This window comes from Liolophura sinensis, chromosome 6 (genome assembly GCF_032854445.1).
Source record: "Liolophura sinensis isolate JHLJ2023 chromosome 6, CUHK_Ljap_v2, whole genome shotgun sequence".
NCBI lineage: Eukaryota > Metazoa > Mollusca > Polyplacophora > Chitonida > Chitonidae > Liolophura > Liolophura sinensis.
Genome location: NC_088300.1, coordinates 10969078 through 10987054, shown reverse-complemented (window position 1 = coordinate 10987054; position 17977 = coordinate 10969078). Strand labels below are relative to the sequence as shown.

Here is a 17977-nt window from a genome sequence, read left to right as displayed (position 1 = left end):
GCGCAGTATACGCACCGGAAACGTGCACACATATCGCGAATCGGCAGAAAATGTGGTTTTATCCAATGAGACGACCGCACTTGCGATTGCAGACATCTCCTTCCGGTTTGAAATCAACAAACCTTTTCGAATCGCAAATCAGATTATGTGTAAGAGTTTAGGTTGAAATGAATATAGGAGATGTTATTCAGTGAAGCCTATCAGCATACTTGCTCTGCCACTGGGCTAGCAGCCAGAGGTGGCGATCTTAATGCTCTGAAGGAACTTTTACAGAATGGTAATTATTTGGCCTCCTGAGTACTGTATTTAACATACATGGATACAGACAGTTAAAGAAATCAAAAGGGTAATGTGGTAGGCCTTTGATGGAAATATAACGATAACTACAGAGAACAGTGTAAAACTCCAGTCAAATAAGTAAATAAATAACGTAAAATATTTGGAATATTGTAACCCAGGCAGTTAATAGATTTGAAAGGTGATGAATCTAACTGAGGTGCATGTACAATTGACTGTAAGCAATGTTTGTGTTGACAGGTGCCTCTATTGATGTCCAGGACAACAGGGGCTGGACTCCTATTCATGAAGCAGCCTTTCATAACCATCCCTTGTGTCTACATGAGCTTCTCACAACAAAATTCTGTAAATATATATATATATATATTTTTATTCTAACCGAATAAGCTCCAGTATCGTTTTTATCCAGTGGTTAGATCTGTGATGATTCAAAATGTAAGACATGTCTGGAGTAAGACACCAAACATGTTTGTTCTATTGGCATTTATTTCTAGTTGAATGCTTTAGCTATACATGATGGTAGTCAGGTTTATGAGAGGGAGAAACCAAAGTGCCAGGAGTAAAGCAAAGACTCTCTCCAGAAACCTGACAGAGATTATAAGAAACTGATTTATAAAGTGTGAGATAAAAACAAAACATTACATATACCTGATTGAACTAGAAAGGTTTTCATGTTATATGAAGATGTACCTTCACATGTTTGTTGATTATGCAGGTAGCCCTGGGTGGCACTCACTTTCATGTAGTTATGACTTACTCCCATGCACCCTTGTAAGATAACTAGTGAAGTTGAGAAGTGATGAAGTTGAAAGTCCATAAATATGGATGGATATTCAGCTTTTGGATGATCAATAGCTCAGGATTTTAACTGTCTGGTAGTCTGGGACCCTATGCATTATTGTAAAGTAATAATGAGACTGGCGAGCGAGAAACAAGATTCCTACTCTAACAGGGGTGAACGAGAGCAAGCCATGACAAAGCAAACACCTGTCCAAATATTAAAAAGCGAACAGTCATTCAGGGCTATGATTCAGGTTACCACTGCAAAGATTATCATTCCCTCAGTTAGAAAAGCGAGTTACATATAACCTAGGAGATGCCTGTACACATACATGGTATAATCAATTGACATTGCTTTGAAAACTTTTTGTATTACCTTTTGAACACTCATGTGTAAGAATATTAAAAAAGCTGTGTTGTGCATGTGAAATTTGGAAACTGAATATTTCCTTAAATGTTGAACATTAAACTTATTGTGCTCCGATGTGGCAGCTCGTAATGTCTTCATGTACCCTAAAGTTCCTAAATGACCTAAAATTCCATCCATGACATCCATGACTCATTTTCCCTCAATTCAGAAAGTTTTGTTGATATAAGATAGGTGTTTTGAATATTGTTTGGAAAAATGTGAGTTTCAGCCCCAAAATAATATTTTATGAATAAATATTTCATTATTAACCTAAAAATGCACTCTTTTGGTCAAACTTCACTCTAGGCCATGGCAGTGTGGTATAGTCTATAAATCATCCTGAAGCTGCATTTATTTAGATACCTGGTGGAGTGAAGATGAAGGAACAAACACTGGGCCTCTATTGTTAACACAAGACATGTGGAAAGGCAGAGGCTGCTGAGCATGTTACTTAAGACAGATTAAGCTTACTTAAGTTACGGTGAAGGTAAACTAAAACCATTGTATGGTATGGACATTTGTGAGCCGTTAGATTTAGTTAGATATTATTTATCTTTTGTTGAAGGCATTAAGGATAAGAGTTTTGTAAACAAGCTGTCATTTGAAGAAGAGACCGCTCTGATACTGGCCTCAAGACGTGGCAATGTAGAGTGTGTCAGAACTCTAATTGAGCATGGAGCTGACCTGAACATACCTAAACATGGGGCTCTCAGGCTAGGATTCACTCCCCTCTGGGAAGGTGAGCACACCTGCACAAGTTGCACCACCACAGATTTTCTGCTGTTTTATGAGGGTTTTTTTAAATGACGATAGTAAACTTGTCACACTCTATACAGCTGTGTATGATTGCTGTGATGTGTCTGTCTGCTAGTCACCTTGTAAGACTACACTGTTGGTTAACACAAGCGCCTTTGAAGTTACCACTGAATATACGACTTTATTTAGCTTTAGCATAAAAAGTCCTTAGCTTGCATCTACAAAGTACAGCGGGAGACTGAGCTTGTATTATACCACAAGTATCAGTGTCAAATAACAGATATAGTAATAGTAAGGTTATAAAGGTAAGTGTAAAGTGTGGTGTGTCAAAGTACTGTATGTGTTCAGCTGAAGTTTGCACGCATGTATATGTAAATCACCATCGCACAAAGGGGATGTTCCTTCTGTGAGGCCTTCATTGCATTTTATATTAAACTATGTTTATGTATCAAGTTCAAGCTTGATGCCATGAGTTTATTTGACCATGTTTACAAATTTTGATGTGCCACAAAGTTGTACAGATCAGAAGAGTTGGAGGTAAATAATTAAAAGTATTTCCACCGGTGTATTTTCAGGAATTTTCTCAAAGAACGTGGGGTGCGTGAGGTTACTTTTAGAACATTGTGACTCCCAGGTGGTCAATCTTCAGACATTTGATGGCCGGACTCCCCTTCACCTGGCTGCAGAGAATGGCCAGTCAGACTTGATTGTCGCGTTACTGCAGCATGGGGCCAGGCTCGATGTTTACGATGACAATCATCTCAGCCCTCTGTTTGTAGCGGCTCAGATGGGGAACTATGATTCGCTCAAGTTGTTACTTGAGGCGGCAATTGCCAAAGGTGCTGTTTGTCAGCGTTTAAAACAGCTCAAACTATAAAACTCTCAGCCAACTGGTAGATACTACCGTTAAACCATAAAGTACTGCATGCGCACTGAAAAAAAATCTTATATTTCAACAAAACTCAGTTGTGAAAGAACATTTCTCTATGAAGCTCACATCTTGGTAAATCCATGAAAGATAGATGTAAATTATCATCATCATCAAAAAAGTTAAAGCTTTAAAAGTTTCTCTTAGACACGTGGATAGGTTGATGAAATTTGGCATATAGCAGTCTGTTGATAATACTGATAACTGTGTAATATCAAAACTTATATGTGTGCAGGTCAACCAGAGCTAGTGAACAAACCAGCCTTTGACAAAGCCACTCCACTGTTCTTGGCTACTCAGAAAGGTCATGTCAGATGTGTAGAACTGTTACTGGCTAATGGAGCAGACCCTCACCTGAAGACAGAGAACCCCACCACATTACCTGTTCATGCTGCTGTTCAGTTTCGTTATCACAGGTAAGTCATGCCAGATGTGTAGAACTGTTACTGGCTAATGGAGCAGACCCTCGCCTGAAGACAGAGAGCCCCACCACATTACCTGTTCATGCTGCGGTTCAGTTTCGTTATCACAGGTAAGTCATGCCAGGTGTGTAGAACTGTTAGTGGCTAACAGAGAACTGTTATCACATGTAAGCCATGTCAGGTTTGTAAGGCTTATGTGGGTTATGTGGGAAGTAAAGAAAATTATGTCAATAATGCCTTGTTATATAGTTCTGTGCCTTTTTTTTATTTCAAAATTTTCTCTCAATTTATGAATATTTTGTGGTATTAGACAAGAATTTTCTTGAATGATGTCTGTGATATAGGTCATAGATCGTCATCATAGCTAGTCACGTGATACACTACGCATGCTGTATGTAATAAATGCTGAGCGCGTGTGCACTCCAGCTTGGCCTACCTCATGGTTCGGTGTTAGTACATGACACGGTCTCAGAATTTAGTGTCTTTTTTGGTAAAAATTTGCCGTAACCACAATCAACCAACTTTACCCACCCACGCAGATGAGTTACGAGGGCAATGTGGCTGAAAATTAGAAACGTTTGAAGCAGACATTTGAGCTGTATTTGACTGCAACAGGCATCGTTGAGAAACGGGATAAAGAGGGCACCGCCACGTTCCTACATGTTGCCAGGGAAGAAGTGATATTGGTGTTCAGTGGACTGAAATGGGATGAACCGGGAGATGCTGATGGAGATATTGAGAGGTATGAAAAAGTCATACAGATATTTGAAAGGTATTGTCATCCTCAAGCACAGAATTTCAGTTACTTCACATACTCCACATCTTTTTGACAAGAGCCCAAGAACCACATGAGACTTTTGATAAATATTTGACTGAATTAACAAATATGGTTAAAAACTGTAATTTTGGTGAATTAAAAGACACGCTGATAAGAAGGAGAAATGTCAGTAGTATCCGAGATGATAAGCTTCGACTTCAACTGTTGAGAAAGCCAGATTTGAATTTGTCTACAACGATAAACATTTGTCGTGCATATGAGACAACAGCCCGACATATGCAAGTGATGAACGATGCAGAACTACGTCAGGCAGAGCAGCCAGTGCACATGGTAGCCATGGAAACCAACCAGGGCAAGTGTAACAGCTGTGGGCGTGTACGTGTAAACAAATGTTGTCCGGCGCAAGGAAAACCGTGTAATTCGTGTTCCAACTTTGGACATTTTTCTGTGTGCTGTCCAAACAAAAATCAACAGAGAAATCCACCACGACAAGGACAATACAGAGGACAATATAACAGCTGTTGGCGTGGTCAAGGACAGAGACACAATGGAAATAGAGGGTGAGGAAAATCACGAGGATGAGGATGAGAGGTACACACGGTAGATGAGATATTTGAGGACAGTCAATAATTTGTTGCCACTGTGGACAAGAAACAGAAAGAGAAGAAACAGAAAGTGACACATAAACAGAACAATAACAATGGTGAGACCAGTACTGGTAAATGCACTGTGGAACTGTTGTGCAACAAAAAGCTTGTCATGTGCAAAATTGATACAGGTGCACAAACCAATGTGATGCCAAATTCTAAATTCAAGTCACTTGGGTTTCCAGGCAAATTGGTAAAAAGTGAAGAAAAACTAGTTTCTTACTCAGGACTTTTCATAAAAATTGTAGGTAAAGCTACTACAGGGTGTGAACGAAAACAAGAGCTACACCAGATAACTTTTCACATTGTAGACGGTAATTCTCCAACCGTTTTGAGTGCAAACTATTGTGAAAGAGAGTTGAAGATAATCAAAAGGGTAAACACAGTAATCACAGAGAAAAATCAGCACGAAAGGGTACCGATAGAAAAGAAAGGTGCACAAAAAGTAAAACAAGATAAAAAAGAGAAAGTGAAAGACAGAGTAGGGAAACACGAAAAATCAGGGCCAGGTAAAATGACAAAGAAGAGCTGTTAGAGCAATATGATGATATGTTTAATGGTCATGGTTGTTTACAGGGTGAAATCAAAATTCAGTTGAAAGAAAATGTTACTCCAGTACTACACCCACTTAGGTCTGCACAACTAGCTCTGAAAGACAAACTAAAAGCTGAACTGGACAGAATGGAAAGCTTGATTGCGATCACAAAACATAGTGAACCAACAGAATGGGTTAATAGTTTTGTAACTGTAGTCAAACCCAATGGTGACCTCAGAGTATGCTTAGACCCCAGATATTTAAATGAAGCAATACAAAGATCTCATGAATATCATAGAGAAGGAGGGGACAAAACTTACAGGGAGTAGATATTTCTCTAAATTTGACGCCAAAAGTGGCTACTGGCAAATGAAATTAGATGAGAAAATTTCAGAATACTGTACATTTAGTACACCTTTCGGAAGGTACAGGTTTTTGAAAGCCCCATTTGGAATAAACAGCATTCCAGAAATTTTCCAGGCTAGAATGTCAAAACTTTTTGAACGTGTAAAAGGAGTAGATGTCGTAATGGACGATATATTGGTTTGGGGACAGACGGATGTAGAACAGGAAAGCAAAGTAAAGCAATTGCTAGAAACAGCGAGAAAAGAAAACCTGAAACTGAACAAGGACAAGGTAGACTTAAAAAAATCAGAGATAGAGCTTATCTAGGACACAGAGTAACAGACAGCGGTCTAAAAATAGATCCGGAAAAACTGAAGGCAGGGTTAGAAATGCCAAGGCTGACTGATAAACAAAACTTACAGAGATTTCGAGGCATGTTGACATATATTCACAAATTCATACCTGATCTGCCTGAGCAAACGCCCCATTGAGAGAACTGTTAATGAAAGGAGTAGAATGGGAATGGACGGATAGACATGAGAAATGTTACACAAAGTTATGTGAGCTATTCTCGACAGCTCCAGTGTTAGCATTTTACGGTGCAGACAAACCCCTCACGTTGTCAGTGGACGCCAGTTCAAAAGGCTTAGGTGGGGCGTTAATACAAGACGAAAAACCGATCGCATAACGCAAACTCAACAAAAAATTATGCCCAAATCGATAAAGAGCTTCACGCGATAACACTTGGTTGTCAACGATTCAACGACTACGTAGGTCATAGAGTAGTCCAAGTAGAGACTGATCACAAACTTTTAGAGGTTATTTTCAAAAAACCTCTTCGCAAATCACCACTCAGACTCCAAAGAGTGCTCCTAGCATTACAACCTTACCAGTTAAGTACAAAAAAAGGAAAGAAGATGCAGATGCATTGAGTAGAGCTTACTTACCGGAAGCAGATAGCCAGTTAGAAGCACCCCTTGAAGTATTTTTGGTCAGGGAATAAAACCCATTTTCCCCAGAAAAGTTTGAAAAATTTAAACCGGAAACACAGCAAGAAAAACGTTGTCAAAAGTAGTTTCACTTACTCTAGAGGGATGGCCAAACGAGATGAAAGGTTGTCCACATGAGTGTAGAGAATACTGGAACATTAGAGATGAATTAGGAGTAGTAGACGGAGTACTTTTCAAATGTGAGCAAGTTGTTATTCTGACAAAAATGAGAAAGGAAATGTTAGAGAAAGTTCATGAATCACACTTGGATGTGGTAAAATGTAACAAGAGAGCAAGAGAAGCGATATATTGGCCAGGAATGAACAGAAGAATTGAGGAAGTAGTTCAGAAGTGTTGAAAGTGCAACGAAAACCGTAAACAGCAAAATAGGGAGCCGATGATAAGTCATGATATTCCACACGCTCCATGGGTGAACAGTAGATTACTATTCAAAATTTCCAGAGGTATATGGTTTGAGAAAAGACACGAGATGCAAGCAGTTATTAATGCGCATAAATCGATCTTTTCACGACACGGGATACTTAGAGAAGTTGTTTCGGACAATGGTCCACAATACACAAGCGCAGAGTTTAGAAAGTTTTCCATGAATTGGGAATTTACGCACACAACAAGCAACCCCAGATATCCTCGTTCAGACGGTAAAACAACTTGACCAAAAAGTCAGACGATCCATGTTACGCTTTGTTAGTGTACAGAACAACGCCACTAGAAGGGATAGGTTATTCGCCTTCGCAGTTGTTAATGGGCCGCTGGTTAAACACAAAATTACCAATGAAATCCTCAATGTTAAAACCAAAAACCCCAGATAATAGACAGGTGAAAATGTCTTTAAATCAGAACCAACAATCTCAGAAAAGGTACTTTGATAAAAGTACAAGGCAAATGACTAATTTAGCAAAGGGAGATAGAGTCAGATGTGAAAAAACGAGAAAATGGCAACCTGGTGTTGTTCAATCAGAATCTGAAAAGCCAAGGTCTTATGTTGTGAAATTAGAATCAGGTTCTGAGCTAAGGTTAAACCGCCAGGTAATTAGAGAATCACCAGAAGTGACATCTGAGTTCTGAGTATTTGACAAATGCACACAAACCTATGAGTATTTTGAACTAATAGAGGACATGTGCATTCCTGTAAATAGAAGTGTTAAAACACCATGCAAAATACCTAGAACTCAGGTTCGAGATAAACAAGTCCAGGAACAAGACTCCAAATGTGTATCCAAATCAGAAATGACAAACGCAGCGGTCGTCAAGTCAGAATGCATATGCGTTAGAGAGATACATGAACTGATGTTATTGATGTATTGATAAATGCTGATGTATTGTAATTTGACAATTGTTGATGTTTTGACAAATTAAGATTGATTACAACTGTGTACATGTATATGTGCTTTATTATGTTTTAGTTTACATATTGAATTGATTATACAATTGGATGGGAGAAAACAGAATTGTTATTGATTATGTATGAACTGAAATGTTTTATTTGTTTTAGTTGTCTTGAAGGTAATTGAATTCTAAGTTTTAAGTTGGATGTTTCGGATGTATATTGAAACATTGAAAGTTCTTATTAAGTGAACATGCATCATGATTTCTTATACAATAAGTATTGTGCTGCTTTTATAACAATAACCCTTTAAATGTAATTGGTTAAAGTTCATTGACATTAATGTGTTAAATACTGCATTCTTATTTCTGATGTTTTTATAAAAAGGGGGATGTGATGTACGTCATAGCTAGTCGTCATAGCTAGTCACGTGATACACTACGCATGCTGTATGTAATAAATGCTGAGCGCGTGTGGACTCCAGCTTTACCAACCTTGTGGTTCAGCGTCAAGTGTGAGCTTCCTAGGTTAGCTTGACCATGATAGAGCCCTAGAACACCATGGTCTTCCCTCACCTTAATCTCCCCCAACGCCCAGCCATCCAAAGGGTTGTTGACAGCTATCACAATGTCATGACTGCAAGCTACTTAATTTTCAGACAAACCACTGGGGTCTTAGGAGGACTTTCATCCCTTAACTTTAAGAAAGTCTTTTGTACTTAAGTATGTTTAATAGCACACATCCTAAAATGAATATTAAGAAATATACGTAGAAATTGTATATTTGATGTATCTTTTAAGTGGTCATTCTGCTTTGTTTTGGGCCTTGTTTCCTTTCCTATATATCTGTGTAACCATTGCTTTTAAACACTTCAGAATAAGTTCCTGTTAGTGATGTCCTGATGTCTACCTGTATTTGACAGCTGCATGGAGCTACTGTTGCCGGTGACTTCCCCACGAGCCATTGCTGAGTGTGGGATCAGCCTTGTGGATGTGCTCCTACCTAACCTGGACCTCCGGTGTTTCCAGACGCTGATCAAACACGGCGTGGACCTGACAGAAGGCGTGGACATCATTCCTGCCGACTTGACTCAGGAGAACACTTATCACCTACTGCCCTTTGTGACTGAGGAACCCCTGGGGTACAAGTGCCTCTCACTAATTGGTCTTTGTGTGGGTGGGGATGAAGACACATTCCTGGAGCCGTCAGAGCGCTGCAACCTTACCCACTGTCTCCTTGCTGCCGGACTCGAGCCTGAACCCCAGATCACTGCAGAGATCCCGCCCCTTGTAGCAGCAGTCTATGCCAACAATGTAGAGTTATTCAAAGTGTTGTTAGAGCACGGTGTGGACGTCCATGTCAGTCATCCTGAGTTTCTGGGGGATATGGCTGTTACAGTTGCAGCAGGGCTAGACCCACCCTCACCTTGCCTGTTGCTGCTCTTCCTTCATGGAGCCAGTGTGGACTCGTGTTTTGGTCATATACCTGAGGGTGAGGATCTGGACATTGAGCCAGCATTCCGCACCCAGAAGTGGTGTATACAGAACATGCTGATGATGTACCCCGGTCAGAACCATTGGCAAGTGTGGGAACGCCTCACCCACTTGCTGAGTCTGGCCTGGCACCAGCGACTCCACCCAGGCCTCCAGGCTGTCATACGCAATTCTGCCAAGTGGAAACAGCTACAAGATCTCGCAGGTAAAACAGGAGAGGCATGCTCTACAGTGTCCTTAACAGCTTTATCACTTCCCTCCGTTCTTAGTAACCCTGTGTTAAAGGCAAAGAATGAAGTATATGTCAGATGAAAGACAATTAAAAACTATCCCAGAAAATAATCAATTTATTTTTTTTTTTAGAATTTTTCCAACTGAGTAATTAAAATTGGTTTTAAAATGACAGAGTCTACGGTGGTCTGTATTGAACCAGAGGGCATCAGTGACATCACATCCATATTTTATGCTTGAATTAGCTCTTTTCAAGTCCCAGTCAGCGAATGCATTCATAAATCTCTATATGCACATTTAATGATGGAATTAGCAGTCTGTGTGTGTGAAGTGGCAAAAGCCTGATATGACATCACTGTTCTGAATATTGTCAGAAAAGGCCTCAGTAGGGTGAAAACTTTCAAATGCAATTTACTATGTGGAAAAATTCTAAAAAGAGAAATCAGACTATTTTTGTGGGCAGTTTTTAATGGTCTTTCATGTGCCGTATAATTCATGTTTAATAGTGTTTTCTTTGCCTTAAATGTGTCATATTTTATTGGTATGTTTGTATTTATGTGAGTATAGGGAGCAATTACAACGGTGAACTAGAACTGCAAAGCAGTTTCGGCCGGGGTCTACGTCGTTCGTTGTCGTCGTTATCACAGTACACTGTCAAACGGTAGACAGAATAGTTATATCTAAGTGCAGAACGGCTTTGGAAACTCATTTACAGTGCAGTAGAAAGTAACAAGTCAAGAAATTATATACCTGATTAGTGGCCGTTTGATTAAAGAACAAAACAGTGGCATAAATCTGTGTTTCTTAAAAGACTCTAGCGAGAAAACTGTTCATCATAGCTCAAGTCCATAGCGCTGTAGGAGTAGAGGATGTCTTGGGCTGGAATAGTGTGCAAGCTGACTCTAATCATTGTCGAGTTATCTGTAAGACAATGAACTTTCAAATTTTTGAACATACACATTCAAAGGCAACTGCATGGCTTGTATTGCAATCTGTGTCTGTTGAATTCAGTTAATATCGCGTAACACCAATCAAAGGGAAAGAACTGGACCAATGTAGACACAGCTACATATAAATTGTTTCCCTTATACCGACAATTGCAGTGACAGTGTCGATAGCTTAAGCAATGTCAATTGTGAGCCCCACAGTTTCAGCCGGGGTTCACGTTGTTTGTTGTTGTATTTACTCTACGCCATCAAATAGAAGACAGCATAACTGTATGTCATCGTACAACCCTGTAGGAAAATCATGGACAGTTCATGAAAGAGCATGACTTGGGCTACAGTTTGGTGCAAGTTGCACATTTCTAGCTCCCATAGTTCTCGAGTTACAGGTCATTGACATTACGTAAATAAATTTAGGTTTTTGACTGTATCTCAGAAAGTTACAAAGATATGCAAGAAATAAAAAAAGAATGCAAAACCTTACAAGAAATTGAAATTTCAAAACTAGTTGTGACGTCACAACTTCGACCAGTGGTGAGCTTCCACCAGAAATTTTCATTGGAAGTCAAAGCTTTTCTCAAACTTATTGTAACTACCAACGGTCTAGCTGCATATAAAATTTCGTAACAATGGGTTCAGTGGTTTTTGAGCAGAAGATGTTTAAACGATTTCATATAAAATCCAATATGGCCGCCAAACCACGTGACATAACAAAAATCGATCTCCACGGTGCACCACTTCAGCTATCAGGGAATAACGCTACAAAATTTCAGATCCAGAGGCCTGGGCTGTAGGCTGGACACAAAATCTTATAAATAATAATAATAATCTGAACGAAAACAATAGGTGTCCCGCAGGACTTCCTGCGTGGACCCCTAAAAAGTAACTGCTGATTAGATGCTCAGCTCTCTCCTCCACAAGCACCAATCAGTATATTGTTTGCAAAGCTGACCTCTTCAGGCACTCAGAATAATGGTGATTTTTGACGTAGATATAGGTGTAGCCAAAAGTTGATGTGGATGACACGTTTCACAGTGGGATGTACTCCTCCTTGTTCATGTACATGTGCTATAGCTATAAACTGCAAGTGTTTCAGTTGCATGTTAATATTCACTTTTGGAACATGTTCCAAAAAATTCCCAACTATTATACAACGCCATGTGATGTTACATGTACGAAATCAGAGGAATTTAAAGCCTTTTGATTTCAAACATTCCATTTGATCAATTGTGGGTCTTGGAGATGGGATATTGCAGACATCCACATTTTACATCGAGTTTTTAACTACTTTCCCCCGTGGAAAAGTGTACCACCTCGGTCTTGACCATTTCAAACAGACATGCTAGTTGTAGTTACATGTAACAATTTTTAATATTCACTCTTTCCACCACTCTTTGTCTTGAATGATATAATTGTTTTAACTGTTTCCCTCCTCGCCCATTTGTGGTAATGGTGTAATTGTTTTCACTATTTCCTCCACAGCTGAATGTTCCATCCTGGCCCACTTGTGTGATTGATGTAATTGTTTTCGCTGTTTCCCTCCACAGCTGAATGTTCCATCCTGGCCCACTTGTGTGATTGATGTAATTGTTTTTACTGTTTCCCTCCACAGCTGGATGTTCCATCCTGGCCCACTTGTGTGATTGATGTAATTGTTTTCACTGTTTCCCTCCATGGCTGAAGGTTCCATCCTGGCCCACTTGTGTGATTGATGTAATTGTTTTCACTGTTTCCCTCCACAGCTGAATGTTCCATCCTGGCCCACTTGTGTGAATGATGTAATTGTTTTCACTGTTTCCCTCCACAGCTGAATGTTCCATCCTGGCCCACTTGCGTGATTGATGTAATTGTTTTCACTGTTTCCCTCCACAACTGAATGTTCCATCCTGGCCCACTTGTGTGATTGATGTAATTGTTTTCACTGTTTCCCTCCATGGCTGAAGGTTCCATCCTGGCCCACTTGTGTGATTGATGTAGTTGTTTTCACTGTTTCCCTCCACAGCTGAATGTTGCATCCTGGCCCACTTGTGTGATTGATGTAATTGTTTTCACTGTTTCCCTCCACAGCTGAATGTTCCATCCTGGCCCACTTGTGTGAATGATGTAATTGTTTTCACTGTTTCCCTCCACAGCTGAATGTTCCATCCTGGCCCACTTGTGTGATTGATGTAATTGTTTTCACTGTTTCCCTCCCCAACTGAATGTTCCATCCTGGCCCACTTGTGTGATTGATGTAATTGTTTTCACTGTTTCCCTTTACAGCTGAATGTTCCATCCTGGCTCACTTGTGTGATTGATGTAATTGTTTTCACTGTTTCCCTCCACAGCTGAATGTTCCATCTTGGACCACTTGTTTGAACGATGTAATTGTTTTCACTGTTTCCCTTTACAGCTGAATGTTGCATCCTGGCTCACTTGTGTGATTGATGTAATTGTTTTCACTGTTTCCCTCCACAGCTGAATGTTCCATCTTGGACCACTTGTTTGAATGATATAATTGTTTTCACTGTTTCCCTCCACAGCTGAATGTTCCACCCTGGCCCACTTGTGTCGTAGGCAGATATTCCGAACTTTAGCCTCAACTGGTACATACAACTCTGAAAGCTTGGAAAAGCTGGAAATGCCAGTAACCCTGAAACATTATCTCTTTTCCTCGGTGGTTGGCAAGTGCTACCGGGATATGCTTCAGTCACTCTAGAGGGAGATGAAAGAGTATCTCTTCTGCTCAATGGTCAACAGTTGCTACCAAGATATGGCCCAGTCAGTTCAGAGAAATTTGTGAATGAGTCTGAAACATCTCTCTTCCTCAATGATCGGCAAGTTTTACCAAGATATGGTTCAGTCACTTTAGAGGAATTGGTGAAAGCGCTTGCCGAGAATCATGGAAAACCTCTTCATTTACACCTCATTCTTGTAATGAAAATGTAATGTACACAAATATCTTAGAAGATACATGTACAAGATTTTGAAGTCCTGGTTAAAGACAGAGTACCTAAAAGTGCTACATTTTACTGTCTTATAGGCCTGGTTGTACACAATACCTAAAAGTTATAATCAGAATACTGGCACGTCCTGGCTATGAGGAGTCCTACCTGAAAGTCCTACCTGAACGTCCTACGTGTACATTCTGTGGTAATAAAATGTGCGAGTCAGTAAAAGAGAGTACAGTGATATGGAGCAGCAGGGAAAATCTACCAGTGTCCCCCAAGTTGTTATAATATTTCAGGAAACAAAAAGCACTATTTACAAGATATGATGTTCATAGCAGTCTGATCATGTTAAAATGAACATGAAGCCTGCCACTATATTTACATAGAAAAAAGGATATAGGACACAGTTATCACAGAAAAGTATGTAAAATATTTTTGAAAACTTTTGAAAGCCGAGAAGATGAAGTTCGGTTATGGGAACAGACGATTCACTCGAAGTAGAAGCCCTTATGACTTTGGCCAATCACTAGCGCTGAATGTGACACGTGATAGTTGGCTGTCAGGTCAATAAACCTATTAGCTCTTGATTGTCAATTAGCGGTTAGTTTAAGTGTTAAAACTGGTGTATTTTGGACCACACATTTATAAGCAGGAAACTGAGAACGGCTGCCTATGTCACAATGCATGCATGTTGGGCAGTACACTGCAGTAACCTGTCAGGGTAAGGTAGCAAGAAGACCGCCTCGGCAGAGTCATTGCTTGAAGAAAAATATTGTGTCTTTGCATCATTTTTCGTTAGCAAAGTCAGATTTATTACCAAAATATGTTCCCAAAGTCTCAGTGAGTTATAAATCGGAAGGTAATGCTGTATTTGGTGAATTCTCTAATGTCATTATATCCAGCTGGGCCTAATGCTTACACCCATGTAGGACGAGCAGGACTGCTAAAACATGACGCTTGTGTCCACGAACATCACCCTGGCTGAGCGCCAAACTTAAAGGAACGTCGGCTCTTTGAACATGGAACAGAGTGGATACTCTTTGGTTGGGTACCAGGGGTTTTTGTTCGCATTTTCTCATTGTTTAATACTTGATGGTACGTGAGCGCTCCTAGGTTTTGTGAAGTCACTCTAGATAGCTATAACATGGCAAAATGGCGTCACCAGATGAGTGGCTAGGTACTATTTTTTATTTATTTATGTTGTTGACAAGCCGTGTAGAGTTTTTAAAAATGTTTTTAAAACATTTCTGGGGTACTACTTCATTAATTAATTCAGATTTAGTGGCTGACTTTACGTTCACTTTAAATAATGATTACCCTAAATGACCTCAAATTTCGGTCACAAAAGTGCATTTGTGGAGAAAAATGAATGTCATAAAATATTATTTTTGGTGCTGAAACTTATTATCTTCCAGTAAAATATCATACCATGTTCCAAGCAAGCCTCAAACACCTTTATAAAATCAATCAAAATCTTTATATAATCAAATATTGGTTATTCCTCAGAATTTACTAACCCTCTTACTCAAGGATAACAGCGACATGTAGGTTTTTTGTCAAATCAGACAAACAGGAAGTTTATCCTAATGGTGGTGATGAATTTGAAAAATTTTCACAGTTATTAAGGTCTCAATACCATGCACTGTGAACCTGCAAAATAGGATACGATGGTATCAGATAGCAGAAACTGACTTTGCTAATGAGAGCAGTACTGAGGAAAATGTGCCCTGATGTCCTGAATGTGTGTTACCTTAAATGACAAATCAATGACCTTCACATTTTTGCGTATCAGAATCCATTCTGAGATAAAAGTTGTGTGCTTCATGTATCGAACTGAAGTTGTGAAGTAATGGGCCCCTTACAGGCGTAGTGTTGGGTAATTTTGTATAACGAAACTCGTGTCAGTAAAATATCACAAAGTACCTGTACTTTTTTTTTTTTATTTATTTATTGGTTTGATTGGTGTTTACATCGTCCTCAATATTTCAGTACGACGACGACGGCGGCCAGCATTATGGTGGGAGAAAATGGGTAGAATCCTGAGGATATCCACCGCCATCCACCGATTTTTGAAAGACCTTCCGACATACGACAGAAACGAAGCCAGTTTGAGGTGGACTTGAACTCACAATCCCCGCATTCAGACCGGAGTCATTGCGCCGCGCTGACACGCTAACACACTCGGCATCTAGGGAAATGAGCTGTGGCTTTTTATCAACTAAACAAACTGTATATAGAGAAAACTATATATCAGTTGTCTGTATTTCACGTTTTAAGTTTTTCTGTAAAGAGAAATGCGTTGTCAGTTGGGGCTTTCTTCAACAAAAGCAAACTACAGGCTACATACCTGTAAGCCTGACCACTGTAGTGTAACTGAGTGTCGGGTAAGGTAAAATACTTATCAAAGTAATCGAATTTATAAACAAGTGCTTAAAAATATTTCAGAACCTTTCACAACGCATATTCAACTGAGTCTGACGGACGTGAATGGTAATGAGATTTCTAACGGCTGTTGGCAGTGCCATTCAGTTGCAACGCTTTACGATGTTATAACGTTATGAATGAAGTGGTTGTTATTCATGGAGATGTGTCGTATAGTGAAATATGTCGCTACATGATGTACACTATAGTGAAATCTACACAAAGTTGGTATGAGTGGCGATGTGCCAACTGGAACTCCGTCGGATACTGAAAATTACACAAATAGATTCACACTGATTTTTAAATGTTCATTTGGGTATCTCGACACTGAGTAATTCAGTTTAACCCTTGTTAATCTCTTACTAATCTTTTTGTAACGTCATACCCGAATGCGGTGAGATGAGAGTGAAAATAAAAGTTATGTTTATGCCATTTTAAGTTTGAACAGCAGACACGTACAACGTGTTCTGCAAACTCCCCGCCCACCTGTCGATGTCCCGTGATATGTAACAGTGTGCTTTACGACAGCTGTCTGATAGCAAACATGATTATCGATCATCCAGAATCATGAGCTTTATGTTGAAGTCATAATTTTCATATAATATGAAAACATAAAAAAAAACATCGATGGCATTGCAAGTGTTATTGGATGGAATCACAATGTTTGTGTACACGTGTTATACTAAAACAGACAAAACTGGATGTGAATGTAGGTAATAAATATATAAACTTTATTTACTTTCATAGATATATTCATACTAAAAATAATGAACAGAATTTCATGAGACGATATAGCCCAAATACTGCTAAAGGGACGCCAAATCATCGTTTTCGCGATCTCCACCTTCAAGTTCTTTATATTTGTCTTTAATTGTATAATGAAGTTATTTATTATCTATCAAATTTGTTTACAAGAAGTCGGTTCATATGATATAATCTGACGTCAGGTAGGTAGTTTACTCTGACGTGAGGTAAATATAATCTAGTCCTATGTGAGGTAAATAGTCAAGTCTGTCGTGAGGACGTAAGATAAAGTCTAGCCTGACGTGAGATGGTCTAACCTGAGCTGAGGTTAATAGTCTAGTCTATTCTGACATGAGGTAAATGGTACAGACAGACGTGTGGCCAATTGTCTAGTCTAACGTGAGATAAATAGAAGACCTTAACGTAAGGTAAGGTGTTACAGAATGTGAAGTAAATAGTCTAGCCTGTCGTAACATTAATAATCTAGGCTGACGTGAGGTAAATAGTCTCATCTAACGCGAGTTCAATAGTCAAACCTGACGTGAGGTAAATGGTCTAGCCTCAAGAGAAGTAAATAGTCTAGCCTAACGCGAGTTAAATAGTCAAGTCCGACGTGAAGTAAATAGTCAAGGCTGACATGAGGTAAATAATTTTGCCTAACGTGAGGTAAATAGTCTAACATGGCGAGATGTAAATTGTGTAGCCTAAGGCGAGGTAAAAGGACAGTTGCAGTAAAAGCGCACTTGAGTTCTTTTAATTATTGACAACTTACAGGCCTGTACTAGGATGGTACACGATTTGAATTCTGATTTCATTTATTCTTCTTGATCATTTCTTGCGTCTGTAAATCATTACTCAAAGTTGTTGACCGCTTCTGTTTGCATGACTCCGTCGTGACTGCGTACTTTATGTACCTTCTTAGCTCTCTGATAGTTTGTGACCTTGGGATTACTGACCTGCAACGCTCATCTTGGTTAGCTACT

At 39.5% G+C, this 17977-nt stretch overlaps 1 protein-coding gene across 1 annotated transcript; it reads left to right on the top strand.

Annotated features, from left to right (window-relative positions):
* Positions 1 to 117: 117 nt before the first annotated feature.
* On the top strand, positions 118 to 14755 carry LOC135468684 (ankyrin repeat and SOCS box protein 2-like). Its single transcript, XM_064747068.1, has 7 exons — positions 118 to 277; positions 538 to 642; positions 2052 to 2225; positions 2818 to 3081; positions 3406 to 3586; positions 9154 to 9929; positions 13422 to 14755. Exons 1-7 carry the CDS (start codon positions 181 to 183, stop codon positions 13595 to 13597), a joined length of 1773 nt encoding a protein of 590 aa, XP_064603138.1. The 5' UTR covers positions 118 to 180; the 3' UTR covers positions 13598 to 14755.
* The last annotated feature ends 3222 nt before the right edge of the window (positions 14756 to 17977 follow it).

Bases quoted from the DNA above. Each gene is read 5' to 3' on its own strand.
- LOC135468684 (XM_064747068.1), top strand. From the start codon at position 181: ATGTTATTCAGTGAAGCCTATCAGCATACTTGCTCTGCCACTGGGCTA. The intron at 643-2,051 runs GTAAATATATAT...CTTTTGTTGAAG, and splicing joins GCTTCTCACAACAAAATTCT to GCATTAAGGATAAGAGTTTT. The intron at 2,226-2,817 runs GTGAGCACACCT...GTGTATTTTCAG, and splicing joins ATTCACTCCCCTCTGGGAAG to GAATTTTCTCAAAGAACGTG.